The 17,952-nt window shown below is 46.1% G+C and overlaps 1 protein-coding gene across 3 annotated transcripts in view; it reads left to right on the plus strand.

The window, feature by feature from the left end:
• LRRCC1 (leucine rich repeat and coiled-coil centrosomal protein 1) overlaps positions 1–17,952 on the plus strand; it is a 1,358,299-nt gene that overhangs the window by 53,791 nt on the left and 1,286,556 nt on the right. For all 3 annotated transcript variants that reach the window (XR_011278636.1, XM_069621288.1, XM_069621287.1), the window contains exon 2: positions 16,875–17,080. Coding sequence is in view for 2 of the 3 variants with exons in the window: in XM_069621288.1 (XP_069477389.1) it covers positions 16,875–17,080 (206 nt within the window). In the remaining variant the exon portion in view is untranslated. The remainder of the gene's footprint in view (positions 1–16,874; positions 17,081–17,952) is intronic.

Genomic DNA, 17,952 nt, shown 5'->3' on the forward strand with positions numbered 1-17,952 from the left:
GGAGAGGGGGGAGACTCGCATAGAGGGAGTGTTAGAGTGTTAGAGTGTGAGTGAGATGGACAAAAAGATGGACAAAAAGATAGAGAGAGATGTATTATATAGTGGTAGCGCGAGATACGCTGAAAGGGAATGGGATGAAGAGGGAGAAAACCAGACTAGAGAAGGACGGGGAGGCGGAGGGACGTGGGAGAGGGAGGCGGAGGGACGTTGAGAGGGAGTGAGTGGGAGAGAGAGCACATAAGAGAGGGAGAGAGATGGTGGAGAAAGCAGGTGAGATGGGGAGAGCAAGAGAGACTGGGGCAGAGAGCGAGCGAGGGGAGAGCGGGAAGAGGGAGAAAAGCATGAGGGAGACTGGGGCAGAGCGTGAGGGAGACTGGGGCAGAGCGTGAGGGAGACTGGGGCAGAGCAAAGGAGATCTGGGGGGAGAGAGCGAGGGAGACTGGCGGGGGATAGCGAGGGAGACTGGCGGGGGATAGCGAGGGAGACTGGCGGGGGATAGCGAGGGAGACTGGGGAAGAGGGCAAGGGATAATGGGGAGAGAGCAGAGGAGACGGGCGGGGAGAGAGTCAAGAAGATGGAGGGAGAGCGAGGGAGATGGGGGGGGGACAAGGGAGACAGGGCAGCGAGAGGAGGGAGTCTGAGAGAGACCTACTGATGAAGAGAGAGCGAGACTAACTGATGGAGCCATAGAGTGAGTGATCATGAGAGACAGAGCCAGAAAGTCAGATTGAGAGTCTGAGAGTGTAGACGAGCGGAAGACTGAGAGAGCGATGGGGGAGGGGAGGAGAGAGAGACTGCCTTGTAGATCATCGTGTGATGGTCTGACGTGCCATTTTATGTTAGCAAATGGTGTGATTTGAGTGCTTTGCAAATCTCTAGACAGAAGACAAAACAATTAACTTTGCAATCCTTGATTCTGATACGGCTTCACTGGCATTGGAACCGACTGTGATGGATACTGCGTGGTCATCGCTAAGCCCCAGCCTCCAGGAAAGATGTTGTTTTGAAGCAGTGTGATTGTGGCAAAAATGTGTGGTGGAAAGAACATGTTAACTCTATTATAATTTTGACAAATTGTTGCACCACTAGTTGCTGTACTATTCTCACAAAGCCGTCTCAGTGCATAGGGCCACAGTTAAGGGCCGAATTATCACCTGTCGGGGCCTGCAAGATTGAGATGGCCCCCAACTCTGCTGCTACAGAGGGCATCGTGTGCCAAGACGATGCCACTAAATATATTCATCCTCCTGCTAAGCCCTGAGTGCTGAATGAGGCCAATACCACTTTTGCTGGGGAAGCCCTCTTGGACTAACTAATCCCTTTGCACAGGAGTGCTGGCTACCTTCCAAGATAGCCGGCCAGGCCTTGCAGCCAGTGACTGGAGTCTGCATTGGCTAGCCTACGAGATTGGAGGATTGGGCAGGCTGCAGCCCATTACTTATGGAATCACAAGTGACCTGTCAGGCGAAGTAGGCTCAATGTGAAGGGCACTGTTCAGGGCAGAATTATCACCTGTCTGGGCCTGTCGCTGTTTACTGTCCCACTTGCCCACAGTATGCCTGATCTACCCTCCTAACATCAGTCGGCATCGACCTACAAGGTTTTGCACCCTTGTCTCCTTCTCCCTCAACTATGCCTTCCGGCAGATGCACTAATCCAATGCGCATCACATTACGTATGGCCTCTTGCTCTGCCCAGCCTCCGAATCACAATTCCTCTCATTGAGGTATGTCCGCCTTCTTACTGAATTCAACTACACCTCTCGCAGTAACAGGCGTGTTATTTTGGCTAATGGCTCTAGTAGGCTAAGCATTATCTACTCCAAACCTGACTACAAACCCACCTCGAAGTCTCAAGTGCTAAGACCGGACAGGCACCACCTCTTTACCAAAGCCTCGTCTGTGGCCATTAAGTCCTCTTGGGCCTCAAACACACCCTGTGGGAGGCACTTACCCTACAAGCTTACATCTCATGATCTCCCTCAGACGAAGCAACACTTGCATGCCGACTCCAGTTCACAGCCCCTTGGCCAAACCAGCACCATTGTCCACAATCATGTTACCAAGACCGGCACCATCCAGGCCAGTGTGTCACGCTCCAACCAGCCCAATACCCAGAGCTCAGCCCGATGGCAAACCAGCACCATCGTCCATAATCTGCCAAACCAGCACCATCGTCCACAATCGTACTACCAAGACATGCACAATCCAGACTAATCTGCTCAGCTCCAACCAGCTCATCTCCCAGAGCATTCCCAAATCAGAGACCAGGCAGATCACACAACACATGTAAAGGCACTACCACTTCACCATTCTCTGTGCTTAACTGTGCACTGGTGAACGCAAGATCATACCATTCCACCCTCTAGACATTGCTGTACCGCTCACCACCAACAACTTGAACCATTACCAGTATCTGAAACGTGACTGCATGCCGCATCTGGCCCCTCTTGCTCTGTCACCATACCCACAGGATATGCCATCCTCTGTAAGGACAGGCAAAACGCACAACGTGGTATGTAGCCTTAATAACTAAAGAGACGCTCCTGCTCAGAGAAATCTGCTCTTCCCGCTTACCCAGCTAAGAATTACTTTCAGCCAAACTTAAGCTAAATCACACTTCCACGATTGCTAGCCACCTAGTCTATCGTTCCCCTGGCCCAACACTGTCTTTCGAGGAAGATATGATGCACATTCTGTCTACCAACACCAAACTGTTGTCCAAAGTTCTGCTCCTTGGAGACCTAAACATGCACTTCAATGACTGACGTCAATAATGTCTCATCACTAGCAGCCTCCCTTCACTTGAATGGCTTCACCCAACTGATCGTGAGCCCCACGCACCCCAAAGGTCGTATCCTGGACTGGGTTGCAGACCTCAATTGCCAAGTCTTTATCACCTGCATCCTGCCTTGCTCTTAGACTGGTCATCACCTCATCACATTCTCCAATCCCATCTCTTTCCCCCAACCCATTGGCCACCACTCCACTGCCAGCCACCCTGGCCAGAAACACCTGCAACCTCACTAAAGACAGCATCCTTCCTATGCTGCAAGTGCGTCAGTCCCCAGTAACTCAGCTAGTTGATCCCACCCTCCTAGTAGATCTCTACAACATAACTTTTGTGGCAGCCATCAACACAATAGCTCCCTTATCCATGAACAAACCCAAACCTGCCAACACTGGGATGCCGAGTTCAGCAATGAATATCGCACCGTCCGTTTAATTAAACATGAGGCAGAAATGACCTGGTGGAATGCTCCTACAGACAGTAACAAAGCCCACTTTGCCTCCATGGCGAAAAAGTAGAAACTGGCCATACTATAGGCAGAATGTGCCACCTACAAGTCCAGAATCGCTAACGCCAAATCACGCTCCCGTGAGCTCTTGTCTATTCTGCGCAAGCTAGAATCCCCCACAGCCACCCCATCTCCCTGTGCCAAGGACGTTGCTTGGTGCACCAGTACTCAAGACTCTATTATTAACAAAATCGGGACAGTACAAAAAAAGATCCTTACTAAAAAATCCTCTCTCTGCCTTTATACACACTCCCCACGCCAACAAACCAACCTAACCTTTCACAATTTCACTTTCGTCAAGTCGAAGTGGCAGAGATCTCACTCATAAAATGACTGAAACCCTCCTGTTGCTTAGGGGACTCATGCCCAGCCACGGACTACAGGGAAGCCCTCTCACAGATCATCACATCAATCAATCCCTCTTAAGCTTCCTGTAAAGTGCTGTCTAGCCTGAAGGAAACTTGGGTGCTCCCCTTACTCAAGAAACCTACTTTAGACCCAGAAATCCCCACTATCTAACACCTATTACTACAGTCCCATTTCCTCTGAAGATCCTCAATAGAGCAGCCTATATCCAGATACTAAGCTACCTCAAAGTGAACAGCATCCTGGGCTTACTCAATTCTGGGTTCAGACATGTTCACAGAACTGATTCTGCGTTATTAGACCTGCAAAACCAATTAGATGACATCAAGGATGCCAGTAAATGAGCAAGCCTGCTGCTGCTAGACCTGTCGGCAGCCTTTGATCTGGTTGACCACCAAATTCTGTGTCCGCACCTTGCCACAACAGCCAATTTCTCACGAGAGGCCATCACCTGGATCGCTTCATTCCTGGCGGAAAGAACTGTTCATTTATTGGTTATTTGTAATGCACACTCTACAACAAAATTGTGTTTCAAGGCGCATCAAGACAAGGGGGGAGAAAGGGATGAATAAGAGGGTATAAAACAAATAAACCCTTTTTAGACAGTCTTGAAACATTTGGAATGTGCAAGTGCTATAGCAGGGTAGAGGGAGGAGGAGGGAAGCGTAGGTAGGGGGGGGGGTAGAGGGGACCGAGACCAAAAAAAGCATTCTGAGTAGGTCGTGAGATGATTTGGAATGTGCAAGTGCTATGCGTGAAAAAGGGGGGAGGGAGGTCAAGCGGGGAAGTGGTGAGTGGTACAATGCATACAAAACAAGTTGGACCGGTTAAAGTGCAGGAACAAGTAGGTAAAACTGCATTAAGGAATGACGAGACATGCAATTGAGACAAGCATGTAAGAGTGACTTCAGCCTGGAAAAAGCCTCACCTCATGTAGCCCCTCATTCCATCAGGCATACAGGCAAGCATTGAGAGCAAGATACACCATTGGAGTGGGTGGTCAGTGCATCATTGGAATGCCTCACTTAAAGGCCAGGGGGCTACATCAGGTAAGCAAAGTACAACAAGCCAGTTGCAGGAAACGCATTTGTGGAGGCAAGGTAGACATGAAGAGTTAACGGACTCCATAAATAAGAGCGATGGGAGGGAGTACAAAAGAACAGCACAGGTCGGAAGACTCGCCCAATGAGATTGTTGACACAGCTGCAGCGCCACCCTCCCCAGTCACTTGGAACATTCCCCAAGGCTCCGGCATCTCCACAACACTGTATAACATCTTTTCAAAAACGTTTTTGACCTGCTGGACGATCGGGTGTTTCCTATACTAACTATGCGGACTTGGCGCAGATCCTTGTCCTACTATCGGCAACTATGCCTCCAACACTTGCACATTGTGATTAGTGTAGCAAACAATACAAGCATGGATGGCCTCTCGTCTGCTTTATTTGAACAACAAGATAGAAATCCTTCTTGTTGGCTCCCAAACCGTCCTCAACAAACTTCATAAATCATACAGCGCATTCAATATCCCATTGTCAAGCGACTTAAAGACCTTGGCCGTCTACCTTGATGCCACCCTATTGCTAACGTGGCAGGCCAATGCTATCTCCTCCTCAGCAGCCTACACGACAAAATTAATCTACGCCAGCAGACCGTTTCTCTCCTCTGACAGCTGCCTCCAAATCGCTGGGGCACTCATTGGCTTGTGGCTTGATTACGGCAACTCCCTTTTTGCAGGCTCTTCCACTCGCAGTATCAACAAGCTACAAGTTGTTCAGAACAATGCCCCCCGAGCAGCACTAGAGATCCCAAAGTGGGAGCTTATATCTGCTGCTAGAAACCAGGCTCACTAGCTACCTGTGCAAGAGTGCATTATCTTGAAAACCTTAGCAATTACTCCTAAATGTCTCACCAACACTGCCCCTGCCTACCTGCCACACACATTTTGAAAAACTGCAGTCATCAACAGCCACCCGCTCCTCTAACACCAACGGACTGACCACACCTAGATATAACCTAAAGAGAGCTGGTAGATCTAGTTTCCCTGTCATCGCCTGCAAGTACTTGATTTGCTCCCCCCTACGCTAAAAGCAGAACAATCCTACTGGACATTCAGGAAACACCTTAAGACTGTGCTCGTTGCTCATGGCCTGATACTAATCTAAAGACATGCATGCTGCCAACCAGACTCAGACATTGTAACCTCGTAACCAGTCTATGTGACCTTGCAACCAGCGCCTTAATGCCTGTGTGCCTATTGCGCTTTACAAATGAGAAAATAAATAAGTGTGATGTGCTAATATTGCTTTACATCCTGAGAATAATTGCCTTGGTTTATGAACTTTTGTCTTCTGAGAAAGACATTTGCCTTACCAAGAAGAATATTGTGGAAGACACCCATTGCTTTGATATTTGAACAAGTGTTTGTGAAAGAGACATTTACTTTACCATTTGGAAGGACGCTGTGTAGGGGAAAGATATGTTGTGTTGAACTGAATAGAACTTCATTGAATCAGAACTTTACCAAGGGTATTCCTGAATTGATCCAGGGGAAGGGAGCCCAACCCTGGTCAGACAAAGTCATTTCTGCGTTTGGTTTCTTACAAAAAGACCGAAAAGATATGACTTACCCAGCTAAAAGTCCTAAATCGGGTACTACCAAATGTTTTACTTTCTAAAAGTTTGGCTTTTGGTTGGGTAGGTCATTTATTTTCAGTCTTTTTGTAAGAAACCAAACGCAGAAATGACTCCTTCTGACCAGGGTTGGGCTCCCTTGGGGTGGGGTGGGGTGGGGTGGGGTGGGGTGGGGTGGGGGTGGGTGTGGTAGGAAAGTACCCTGCAGCGCCAGTTCCCGCGGAAATGTTCAGGTGAGAAAAGACAAGGTTATTTCGAAAAAATTATCTTCAGTCGTTTCTTCCTCGAACATTTTTTACTCAGTCTTTCAACCCCAACCCAAACTTTTACACTGTTTTGTTGAACTGAAGACAGGCAAATATTCCTTGTATACTTTTGTTGTTTGTATTGGTGCGTGGGTTAGAGAGTTTTTGGACACCTAGGTCATCTTTCTTTAGTTTTAATAAGCTAGTTAGGGACATCCTTGTTAGGATAGGGAAAGGTAGGTGTTTATCTCCTACTTTTTCATTTAATAAATGACCATACCTTTGTGTCTGTCTCGCATTTCTGGCCTCTCACACAACCTTTTGTAATGCTGAGTATTGTGATTTTAGGGACTCTTCAAAGTTAACTTTCAGCATTATTTGACCAGCACCCAGAGACAAATCGTTGTTTAAGGTGTGTTATTCATTTTCTGGTCCTTTCTTTGTTATCAGCATTGCAAGTGTTCGGTATACAAGGTTCAACTCTATAATCTCATTAACTCTAGTGTTTGTTTCACTGTTGGAAATAAAAGTTAAAGGATAGTTCCGGGACTTTTTTTTTATTGTCCCTACGGGTCGGCCATGTGTTTGTAAGCATAAATCGGTAGATCGTAGGAAACTTTCCTATGGACCTTACCCGACTTTTCGCCCATTATCGCACTCGAAATCAGCCTCCATTTTGTGATAATCCTATCATTCCGCCGCATCGACCTGGCTCACCTGCCTTTGCGGCACTAAATCAAATCCCCCGCCCCTGAGCCTGACATCAGCAGACGCGTACTGCCCATTTCAAGCACGTCTCGTGTCAACAATCGCTGCGCCTCAGCTATTGACGTGTTGCCATGGAAATGGCAGGACGCCTCTTTCCCCAATAAGTATAAACAGACCGTTTCACAACACACAGCAGCAGATTTTCGATTCCATTCCTCTCTCTGTGTTACTTTGAGTATTCTGTGACTCGTTTCAGTGCTCTGGTCAGTTACCTTCGCCGCTTGTAGCCCGTGTGAACACCTGTACCATCTCTGTAAATTATTTTACTATCTTTACCGCACAATGGCCACAATAATGCCGTATATGTACGAGCCCGAGTACACCGAGGAAGAACTACTGGAAAGTCAAGCACGCGAAAACGATGGGGATTCGGACGGCAGTTGGGAGGACCAGTCAACGGATGAAGAGCCTGGACCATGTCGCATGGACGGCGTCTCCACCTGGTGCACGTGCAATCGGTGCGAGCTAATGCCAACTGAGGAGGAGAACTGCTGCTGCCGTGAAAATTCCGGGTGCTTGGCCTACATTTCGGAAAGCGAGCAAAGTCTGCAGGAAGGCGAGCAAAGTCCGCAATGCATCACCGAGCTGCCAGAGTTCAGGGAAGCCTGCCTCTCACGGACCGTGTTGAGGATGATGATGGTGCTTATGCACGAACTTCGCGGCACTGTTCGTCCGCGTAATCCGAGTAACGAGTAAGTATACTCTGTTTGTGATGTCAGTCATGCCACCACTATTTCATGGTCGTCTCCCACATATAAAATTACATTTACATATCATTCGAACGCATGTAAATTTGTTCCATATAGTGCATTTTCTAGATATAATTTTTTTCTAAGAAAAATGACATGTGTTACCTGAATCGACATTGATAAGAAAGTTTGGTCAGTTTAATACAGTTTGCATCTTTTTTTTTCACAGGTGGTACAGGCTGGTGGCCTATCGTTGCTTCACTTGGTGGCTTCACGGGAGGCTCGGACACCGCGTTCGGAGAGTAATACCTGCCTGTGCGGTACTTGCCATTAGACAACATTTCCCCAGTGACAGTGGACAATACCGCGGATTTTCCCTCGATGTGCTGCAACCTCAACTTTACAATGTGTAATGTTTATTATTTATGTTTAATTAAAATCTAAAATAAAGCCCAACATATATTTTAACAATGGTTGTTTTGATTTTTTAAATGAATCTAGTGTATATTCTCCTGGGAGGGTGAGGTATTTATAAACTCACCCCCCTGCATTCCATGTAGTAGATCCTGCAGCCATCCTCTTACATTCAGTTAGATGGCCTCTCCTTGGTGAGGCCCTGCGGCAAACGGGTCTTGTCTGCACGACCACCGCCCCGATCCACCCCCCGCCCTATCAAAGGCAGTTCGCACCGGGGTACTTGTGCTGGCAAGTGGAGCTGTCAGGGAGCGATAAAGGCCAAGAGGTGCCAAAGACCATGTACACTTCAAAGTGGTCTATAGAGCATGGGTTGTCGTTCCCATGTCTACCTCCAGACCCCGTGTCTCCTGCCAAACATCCCCCCTCACGCTGGACGGCCCCCTGCAATCCACATAAGTGTGTCTCCATTCACGAGTCTTCCTGTGTCTTGTCTGCACGACCACCGCCCCGATCCACCCCCCCGCCCTATCAAAGGCAGTTCGCACCGGGGTACTTGTGCTGGCAAGTGGAGCTGTCAGGGAGCGATAAAGGCCAAGAGGTGCCAAAGACCATGTACACTTCAAAGTGGTCTATAGAGCATGGGTTGTCGTTCCCATGTCTACCTCCAGACCCCGTGTCTCCTGCCAAACATCCCCCCTCACGCTGGACGGCCCCCTGCAATCCACATAAGTGTGTCTCCATTCACGAGTCTTCCTGTGTCTTGTCTGCACGACCACCGCCCCGATCCACCCCCCCGCCCTATCAAAGGCAGTTCGCACCGGGGTACTTGTGCTGGCAAGTGGAGCTGTCAGGGAGCGATAAAGGCCAAGAGGTGCCAAAGACCATGTACACTTCAAAGTGGTCTATAGAGCATGGGTTGTTGTTCCCATGTCTACCTCCAGACCCCGTGTCTCCTGCCAAGCATCCCCCCTCACGCTGGACGGCCCCCTGCAATCCACATAAGTGTGTCTCCATTCACGAGTCTTCCTGTGTCTTGTCTGCACGACCACCGCCCCGATCCACCCCCCGCCCTATCAAAGGCAGTTCGCACCGGGGTACTTGTGCTGGCAAGTGGAGCTGTCAGGGAGCGATAAAGGCCAAGAGGTGCCAAAGACCATGTACACTTCAAAGTGGTCTATAGAGCATGGGTTGTCGTTCCCATGTCTACCTCCAGACCCCGTGTCTCCTGCCAAACATCCCCCCTCACGCTGGACGGCCCCCTGCAATCCACATAAGTGTGTCTCCATTCACGAGTCTTCCTGTGTCTTGTCTGCACGACCACCGCCCCGATCCACCCCCCCGCCCTATCAAAGGCAGTTCGCACCGGGGTACTTGTGCTGGCAAGTGGAGCTGTCAGGGAGCGATAAAGGCCAAGAGGTGCCAAAGACCATGTACACTTCAAAGTGGTCTATAGAGCATGGGTTGTCGTTCCCATGTCTACCTCCAGACCCCGTGTCTCCTGCCAAACATCCCCCCTCACGCTGGACGGCCCCCTGCAATCCACATAAGTGTGTCTCCATTCACGAGTCTTCCTGTGTCTTGTCTGCACGACCACCGCCCCGATCCACCCCCCCGCCCTATCAAAGGCAGTTCGCACCGGGGTACTTGTGCTGGCAAGTGGAGCTTTCAGGGAGCGATAAAGGCCAAGAGGTGCCAAAGACCATGTACACTTCAAAGTGGTCTATAGAGCATGGGTTGTTGTTCCCATGTCTACCTCCAGACCCCGTGTCTCCTGCCAAGCATCCCCCCTCACGCTGGACGGCCCCCTGCAGACCGCATAATGCCACGACATATACACGTCATTCATTCACAAACACACCCCTGTTTCGAATTCTTTATAACCCACTTCATATTTCTAATGAGAACTTCTTTGCGCTTTGCTAGTCAACCCGTGAAGGTGCTGGTTATCTGCTCTTCGTCTCTGTGAACTTCCGTGACCACTTTGAGCAAACTCGTCAGTTTGCAACCTGTGAACTGCTCCCTGTTCTACGACAAGAAACTACTCTGATCCCTGCATCTAACTGTTTGTTCGTCAAGGTAAGTCCATGTACCATAATCATTTTGCGTCCAATTTTTTAATTTATATCGATTTGCTAGTAGTCATCAAATTGCATCCATGTTTTCTTTTCGTTCACGACAGTACATGCAAGGAACTAGTCACATGTTCTGAGTTTAGTCAAATTACTTTTTCTATTTTTTGAAAGTTATTGAAATACTTATCCGCATGTGAATAACATGTATAGTTCCAAGAACCAAAACGGACCTTGCATTGAACCTTTTATGTGTCATTTAATGTTTTAACACATTGGTATTCATAGAGAATTGTTGATCTTTACTTTTCAGAACTTTCCATAATGCCTGCCTGTTCCATTGGCGGTTGCCCTTCGAAGACCCATAACAAATCTGAAGGTACTATAATGCATGTTTTCCCTAAGACAATAGATCAGATAAGAGAATGGGTCCGATATTGCGGATATCCAGCCTCTGAGATAGAAAGTAGAGTCCTAGAAGTCTTTGCGGACAAGAGGGGTGATCGATACCGCATCTGCAGCAGGCACTTTAGCCCAGACATGTACTCCACATCATTGCTAATAAGGACGAAAACACCGCGAGCGAGGCGAAAATTGCTCTCAACCGCTATTCCCACTCTATTCGTCCACATCCCTCCACTGGTGAGTCAAGTTTACGTATTTATCTCTCGGCATTGCGGTAGTGTGTAGCATTAGCTAACAATAATTTCCCCATTTATGTATCCACTCAATATGAAGGCTGAAGATTCTCCATCCGTGTCGTTATTGCAGTCATCAGCCACTTCAAGCGCCTATCGGGTAATCTTACTTAGCTATTCTGACACTGACTTGTTTTAGGCATGTAAATCAATAGTTTTAATTGATCGTGTAATTATTTTACCTAATGGTACACCACAGTACTCGTCCTCTAGTCTTTGTTTTCAGTTATAATTATTGTTATCCAAAATAATGCAAGTACTGTCTTTCAGGGAGATGCTGAGGAGTCCAACGCATTGACGACAACCGTAGATGTCACTCAGATGCTCGAGGTACGTTTCCGGACAGTTCCATCGATGGAGATCATCAGATCTTGCATTCTTGTAGCGTGATTGTTACACACAATGTTTCTTTCGTTTTTAGCCATTGGTATGTCCTTCTGTCGTCGCCCTCTTATGTGTCTTTTTTCAATATTGTGTTCATTACTAATGAAAGTCCTATGTTTCAGGGAGTCGATGGAGCATTAGTCCAAGAGGAAGGGGGAGCATGCAGTTACGGGTCGGCGCAACAGCTTGCAGAAGTGTGCACCGCAGTTACAGCGTCCCTTGATGTTCTTATGCATTTCGAGGTATGGATACTGACAGATCAATCATGCGAGATCAAATGACGTGATTACATCCGCTATACTTCCTTCTTTATTAACGCAAGTACTATGTTTCAGGGAGCTGACGGAGCTTCTTCAACAAGAACATCACCCCTAGTAGTTGATGCAGATCTCTGGGTGGTGACACTTCCAACGATGGAGCAAATCGAATCATATTTAGATATCCATTATTTATTTTAGACAACTGATCATTTGTGCAGGTCTATTTAGATGAGCCGTTGACGCCTGCAGAAAGTTTATGTTCTTTTAAACAAAATAGAAAACCATACTAATGCAATTACTGTGTTTCAGGGAGTTGCTGAAGCGTCATCTTCAATAATATCATCAATGGAAGTCTATGCGGAGCCCGAGGTATGGATCTTGACAGTTCAATCTAACTAGATCAACAATGCGTGAACTATTGTCGTTTGAATGTTCTACACAATGCGTTCATTCGTGTTTTGCTATTGAGATGTACGTATGGGTATTGGTCCCCAAGTACATTTTGTGTTTTCAATATTATTATACATACTAATGAAAGTTCTATGTTTCAGCGAGTCGATGGAGCCTCAGTGAGTGATGGATGTGCTTATCATGAAAGTATAGTCGTTGCAGCGCGAGAGGAAGTGGAGACATGCACACACGAGTCGGAGCAACAGCGTCCAGATGTTGAAGTTCGAGGAAAGAAAGTTTCAAAGAAAAGAAAGCAAAAGAAGGTTAGTGTCCTGTTCACTATATTATGTTGTCTTTCACTGTCAATAGTTCAATACTGTAAGTTGTGTTTAAACTGAACATCCCTTTTCTAATCTGTCCTCTAGTTGCGAGTGGGTGTAAGAACTAGATCTACACAGACAGTGAAGCGAACGAGAGATGTTGCTTGTCAAACCTTTTGGCAGGGACTTGAGACTGGAGATGCATCGTGCCAATGGGAAGAATATGAAGTGATTGACAACGGAGCTATACCACCACCAGCCATTGATAGTGAATGTCCTCCTGGTAGTTTGGATGCAGTCGTAGATCAATTCACAGAATCCACACCCGCAAAAAATAAGAGCACGCGAAAGTTGAAGACATTGTTTTTTTCTCCCATCTCCGGACAAGGAACAGATGTTGCAATGGAAGAGAATGAAGTGGACGACAATGAAACACCATCAATATCACTCAGCATAGCGGAAGACGATATCAGAGATTGTACCTTTCATGCGAGTGACATGTCCTCAACGTTACAGGCCGAACCAGCTGGGATGCAGAGTGACAGTATAAGGAAAGAGGCCAAATTCATTGTATTCGATAGCTGTTTGATGGATATTATTATGATGATGAAATGTGGGCATTGGGTTGGTGGGGAAGTATGTGGGGAGCCATTGATTAATGTGACTCGTGCAATTCGAGGCACTAACCTTAAAATACATGCCACCTGTACACAATATCATCCGTTCGCATGGTCTGCACAACCCATGCTGGGGCAACTGCCAGCAGGCAATCTACTTTGTGCAGCGGCCGCACTTTTTAGTGGTTCAAGTTTTAAAAAGTTACAGTATTTCTTTCAGTTTGTGGGAATCCATTTCATTGCGAAAAGTCAGTTCTACAAATACCAAACCGATTATCTATTTCCAGCCATCAGCGAAGCTTGGAGAATGGAAAAAATGTCAATGGAAAGAACATTCGCGGGCAAACGCTTCAGGCTAGCCGGTGATGGACAATGCGACAGTCCAGGATTTTCAGCCAAGTACTGCACCTACCACTTTCAGGACATGGAAAGTAAGAAAATTGTGAGTTCGGTGGTCGTGCAGGTGTCACAAAGTACATCCTCAGTGGCCATGGAGAAAGTTGGCTTTGTAGCATCATTGCAAGAACTACAATCGCGGGGAATGGTGATCGACCTGATAGCCACGGACAGACACGTTTCAATTGCCAAGACAATGAGAGAACAGTACAAAAATATAAATCACCAATTTGACGTATGGCATCTTGCAAAAACAATCAATAAAAAATTGTCGGCTGCAGGAAAAAAAAAAGATATGCAAGGTATTTCACAGTGGTCCAAGTCAATCAGCAACCATCTTTGGTGGAGCTCAAAAACATGTGAAGGGTCGTTGGAAATTCTACTGGAAAAATGGCGGTCAGTAATGTTGCACTGTAGCAACGTACATCAATGGTCGACAAATGAGCATTTCCACAAATGTGAACATGGCCATTTGTCCACAGAGGAGGCACGGAAGAAGAAGTGGTTGATTCCTTCATCACCCACTCACAAGGCCATTGAAAAGATTGTATTTGATAAAACTATAACAAGAGATTTGAGGGGACTCACGGAATTCTGCCACACAGGAGATTTGGAGGTGTTCCACAATATGTGCCTAAAGTACAGGCCCAAAAGATTGCATTTTGGCATGGAAGGCATGATAAATCGGACTCTTCTAGCGGTCTTGGCACATAACCATAATGTTGGCCGTCAACAAAGTAGGACGACCGGAACTTTAGGGACGCTTCGCTACAATAAGGCCTTCACTAAAAGAAGTAAACAATGGGTGATCAAACCAGTGTTTGAGGATATGCAATATGAGTTTATTGAGAGACTTATCGTAGATGTCCTCGATAGGCACATACATGGAGTGGTGAACGAACCTATGCAGGGGACAACTGCATTGCCACCCAACATTGCCTCTGTTCCATGTCCACCTAAAGCAGAGCTCATTGAGAAATACACATCACGGTTTAAATGATTGTAATTCGATTGTCTGTTCTCTCGAGTCTCCTCATGTTGCAGGCCCATTGCAATTAAACCAAACAGTAATATAAATCATTTTTACAAAAATTATAGAATGTTTCCGTATTACAAACACATGGCCGACCCATAGGGACAATAAAAAAAAAGGCACGCAGACAAGATGCCCTTACACTAACTGGAGCTAACTAGAAATGTGTGCTCGCTCAAAGTGAAGGTCAGCTGCTTTGATGTTTTGCTCGGGTGGCGGAAAGGCCCACGACCCAATATAAGGTTCTATTGTGATTTGACCTTGACAGGCCGGGACCATCCTGAAAGACTAAGAAAAGATAATGAATAAAATTTCAGAAACGAAACGATGAGCCACGTTCATTAGAAGAAGTAACGTCGGCAAAGAAGGAGTGGTGTTTCGGGTCTGCCCTACACAGAGACACAATGGAAAATGCAAATATAATGTAAGTAACTTTTGATGAGTTTATACCGCAATTTCATTACTATACAGTGGCTTTAAAGACGGGTTCAGTTGTACTTGTTCGTTCTATGTGGCATAGTGTTTTCTACCGCGCACTATCTGGAGGAGAACCATCTTCTTTTACTGAAGCACCTCAAAACCTTCCTCTTTGCTTCTGCTTTCTCTCTCCCTCTCCCCTGCTACAACTGGTCCACTGTCTGCGACCTCGGTCCTGGGCCCTTCCACTCTCCACCTGCACTGCCTCCCTGTCAACCCCTGCACTGGGGGACTGTCTCAGTATCCTACAGCCCCCCCTTCCCAGCACTTGTTCTGCACTTACCTTGCACTTGCCACCAGCTGGCCCTATTTATTTATTATTTTATGCTACTTACCTTGTACTCCACTCCCCCCCCTCCATGCCTCGCCACGCCTTTAAACACTTGTGTACACCCAGTAGCGCTGTCCTCGCTATGAAATGAATAATTTTAATAAGGATCTGATGGTGAGACTAATTTCATTTTTTATGTTTTTAGGTACATCATTCACTACTGTCTGTGTCACGAGTACCAGACACCGGCGGACGGCTTCTACAGCCGCCAGTTGCTTCTCCGCGTGAACAACGTTACCACCCTGACCATTTTATGGGACGATCGCCAAGTACAAGTATGCCCTTACGCGGTACTAACGGTTAGATGCAACATACCTACCGTTGTGGTGGCCTAGTGCCTCGTTGTTGGAACAGCCATGCGATTATCAGTGCGACAGAAGAGCTTATTTTTATCGTAAACCAACACCCTGTGTACTGCACACGAACATCGCTTCCCTCAAGACGAACTAATTTGGATCGAGAGCAAAGAAAAATGCAAATCGCTGAATATTCTCTAAACATTTGATGTCCAATAAACGTACTTTGCCAAATGTACAATCTTGCCGTTTGCTTTTAAACCACGGTTTCACATTCCGAATTGTGGTGCTGTATTGTGAGATGCTCTAAGACCCTGTGTACAGCAAAGGACCATCGCGTTCCTCAATACGAACTTTTTGGAACATGAGCAAATAAAAATGCAAATCGCTGAATATTCTCTAAACATTTGATGTCCAATAAACGTACTTTGCCAAATGTACAATCTTGCCGTTTGCTTTTAAACCACGGTTTCACATTCCGAATTGTGGTGCTGTATTGTGAGATGCTCTAAGACCCTGTGTACAGCAAAGGACCATCGCGTTCCTCAATACGAACTTTTTGGAACATGAGCAAATAAAAATGCAAATCGCTGAATATTCTCTAAACATTTGATGTCAAATAAATGTACTTTACCACATTTACAATCTTGCGGTTTGATTTCAAAGTACAGTTTCATATTCCGAATTGTGGTGCGCTGTATTGTGAGCTGATCTGTGTTGATTTCCGGGGTCTGTGTGGAGTCGCGTAGAAGACGCCTGGGCGCGTTTGCCTACGCAGCACAGTCACGTCACGGATAGAGGCGGGGAATATGAATGTTTTGATAAAGTCTGTTTCAGGGGCGGGGGATTTGATTTAGTGCCGCAAAGGCAGGTGAGCCAGGTCGATGCGGCGGAATGATAGGATTATCACAAAATGGAGGCTGATTTCGAGTGCGATAATGGGCGAAAAGTCGGGTAAGGTCCATAGGAAAGTTTCCTACGATCTACCGATTTATGCTTACAAACACATGGCCGACCCGTAGGGACAATAAAAAAAAAGTCCCGGAACTATCCTTTAAATAACGTAATGAAAGTTCATGAAAGATTTTTAGGAAAAGTTTATTTTGTATTTATTTACCAAAGGCTTATGTATTGAAACTAGTGTCTGGCTGTATTGCTTTCTTACAGTATTCTTCTTTTCTTGTAGTTTGCTGGAGATCTCGATCAGCTCAACTCTACATTCTCTCAATTTACATTGTAACCAGATCACTAAAATTGAAGGACTTGGCCATGCTTGGAACCTGCAGCATTTGGACCTGTCTTCAAACTGTATAACTCAGATTGAAGGACTTGCCTCACTGACCCAGCTGCAGACCTTGAATTTGTCCTGCAATATGATAACAATAGTAGAAGGTAGGAATAGTTTTTTGTGCTTTGTGGCATTCCATTTGTGCATGACTAGAAGTGTGCAATATTGATTCCTGTAATTAAAGTTCAAATTGGGTCTGTGTCCTTTCTGGTCCCATGCATTAGTTGTTGTACTTTCACATATTCATTAACAGGTGGCATTTTGTTTTGATTTGTGAAATGTGAACAAATTACAAACTAAGTTAACTGTTGTCTGGTTGCACCAGTGCTTATTTTGTAAAAAGTAAAAACATCTTTTAAAAACATGATATCAGTTGGAAAATATGTTCTTCTAGAGATTTACGTTCTGTTGTGATTAGGGAAACTAAACATGTTTAAATAACCAGAGTAGAATAAATCCGGGTTAGGGGTGTGGGGCAGGAGAAGGTGTGATCTTGCTTATCCCCTTTTCCCCTCCACCTCTGCCCACCCAACCTACTGCTTGTTCTATCTGCTTTCATTTTTTTAAATGATTTTTGTTGTTGCTCATTTCAATAAAGTGTGCCATTTTGTAGTTCCCTCCGGAGGAAAGCACTGCTGGAAAAAATATTCCTTAAATTTAATGCCATTGGAAAGAAATGTTTCCAAAGCAAAGGATCACACATTCTTTGTTTGGGTTCCCTATGGCGCACAGGGTTGCACTGTGAAGCTTAAAAGCACTCTGCATGGTAGGTAAGGAATTTCAATCGTATTGTAAGTATTATATGATTTATTTTTAAACGGGGCCAATGATTTTGAATTACAAGAATTTTTGTTGTTGTTGCTACAGTGAAATATTTCAGAATCTGGGTCTCCATGATGGTCTGCTTTTTTTCCTCTTCCTCACCAGCACTGTCTGATCTTTCTACAGAGATAGGAAGCTAAGGCAGACGGTGCTA

Source organism: Ambystoma mexicanum, chromosome 5q (assembly GCF_040938575.1).
Source record: "Ambystoma mexicanum isolate Mex_15411 chromosome 5q, UKY_AmexF1_1, whole genome shotgun sequence".
Lineage (NCBI taxonomy): Eukaryota > Metazoa > Chordata > Amphibia > Caudata > Ambystomatidae > Ambystoma > Ambystoma mexicanum.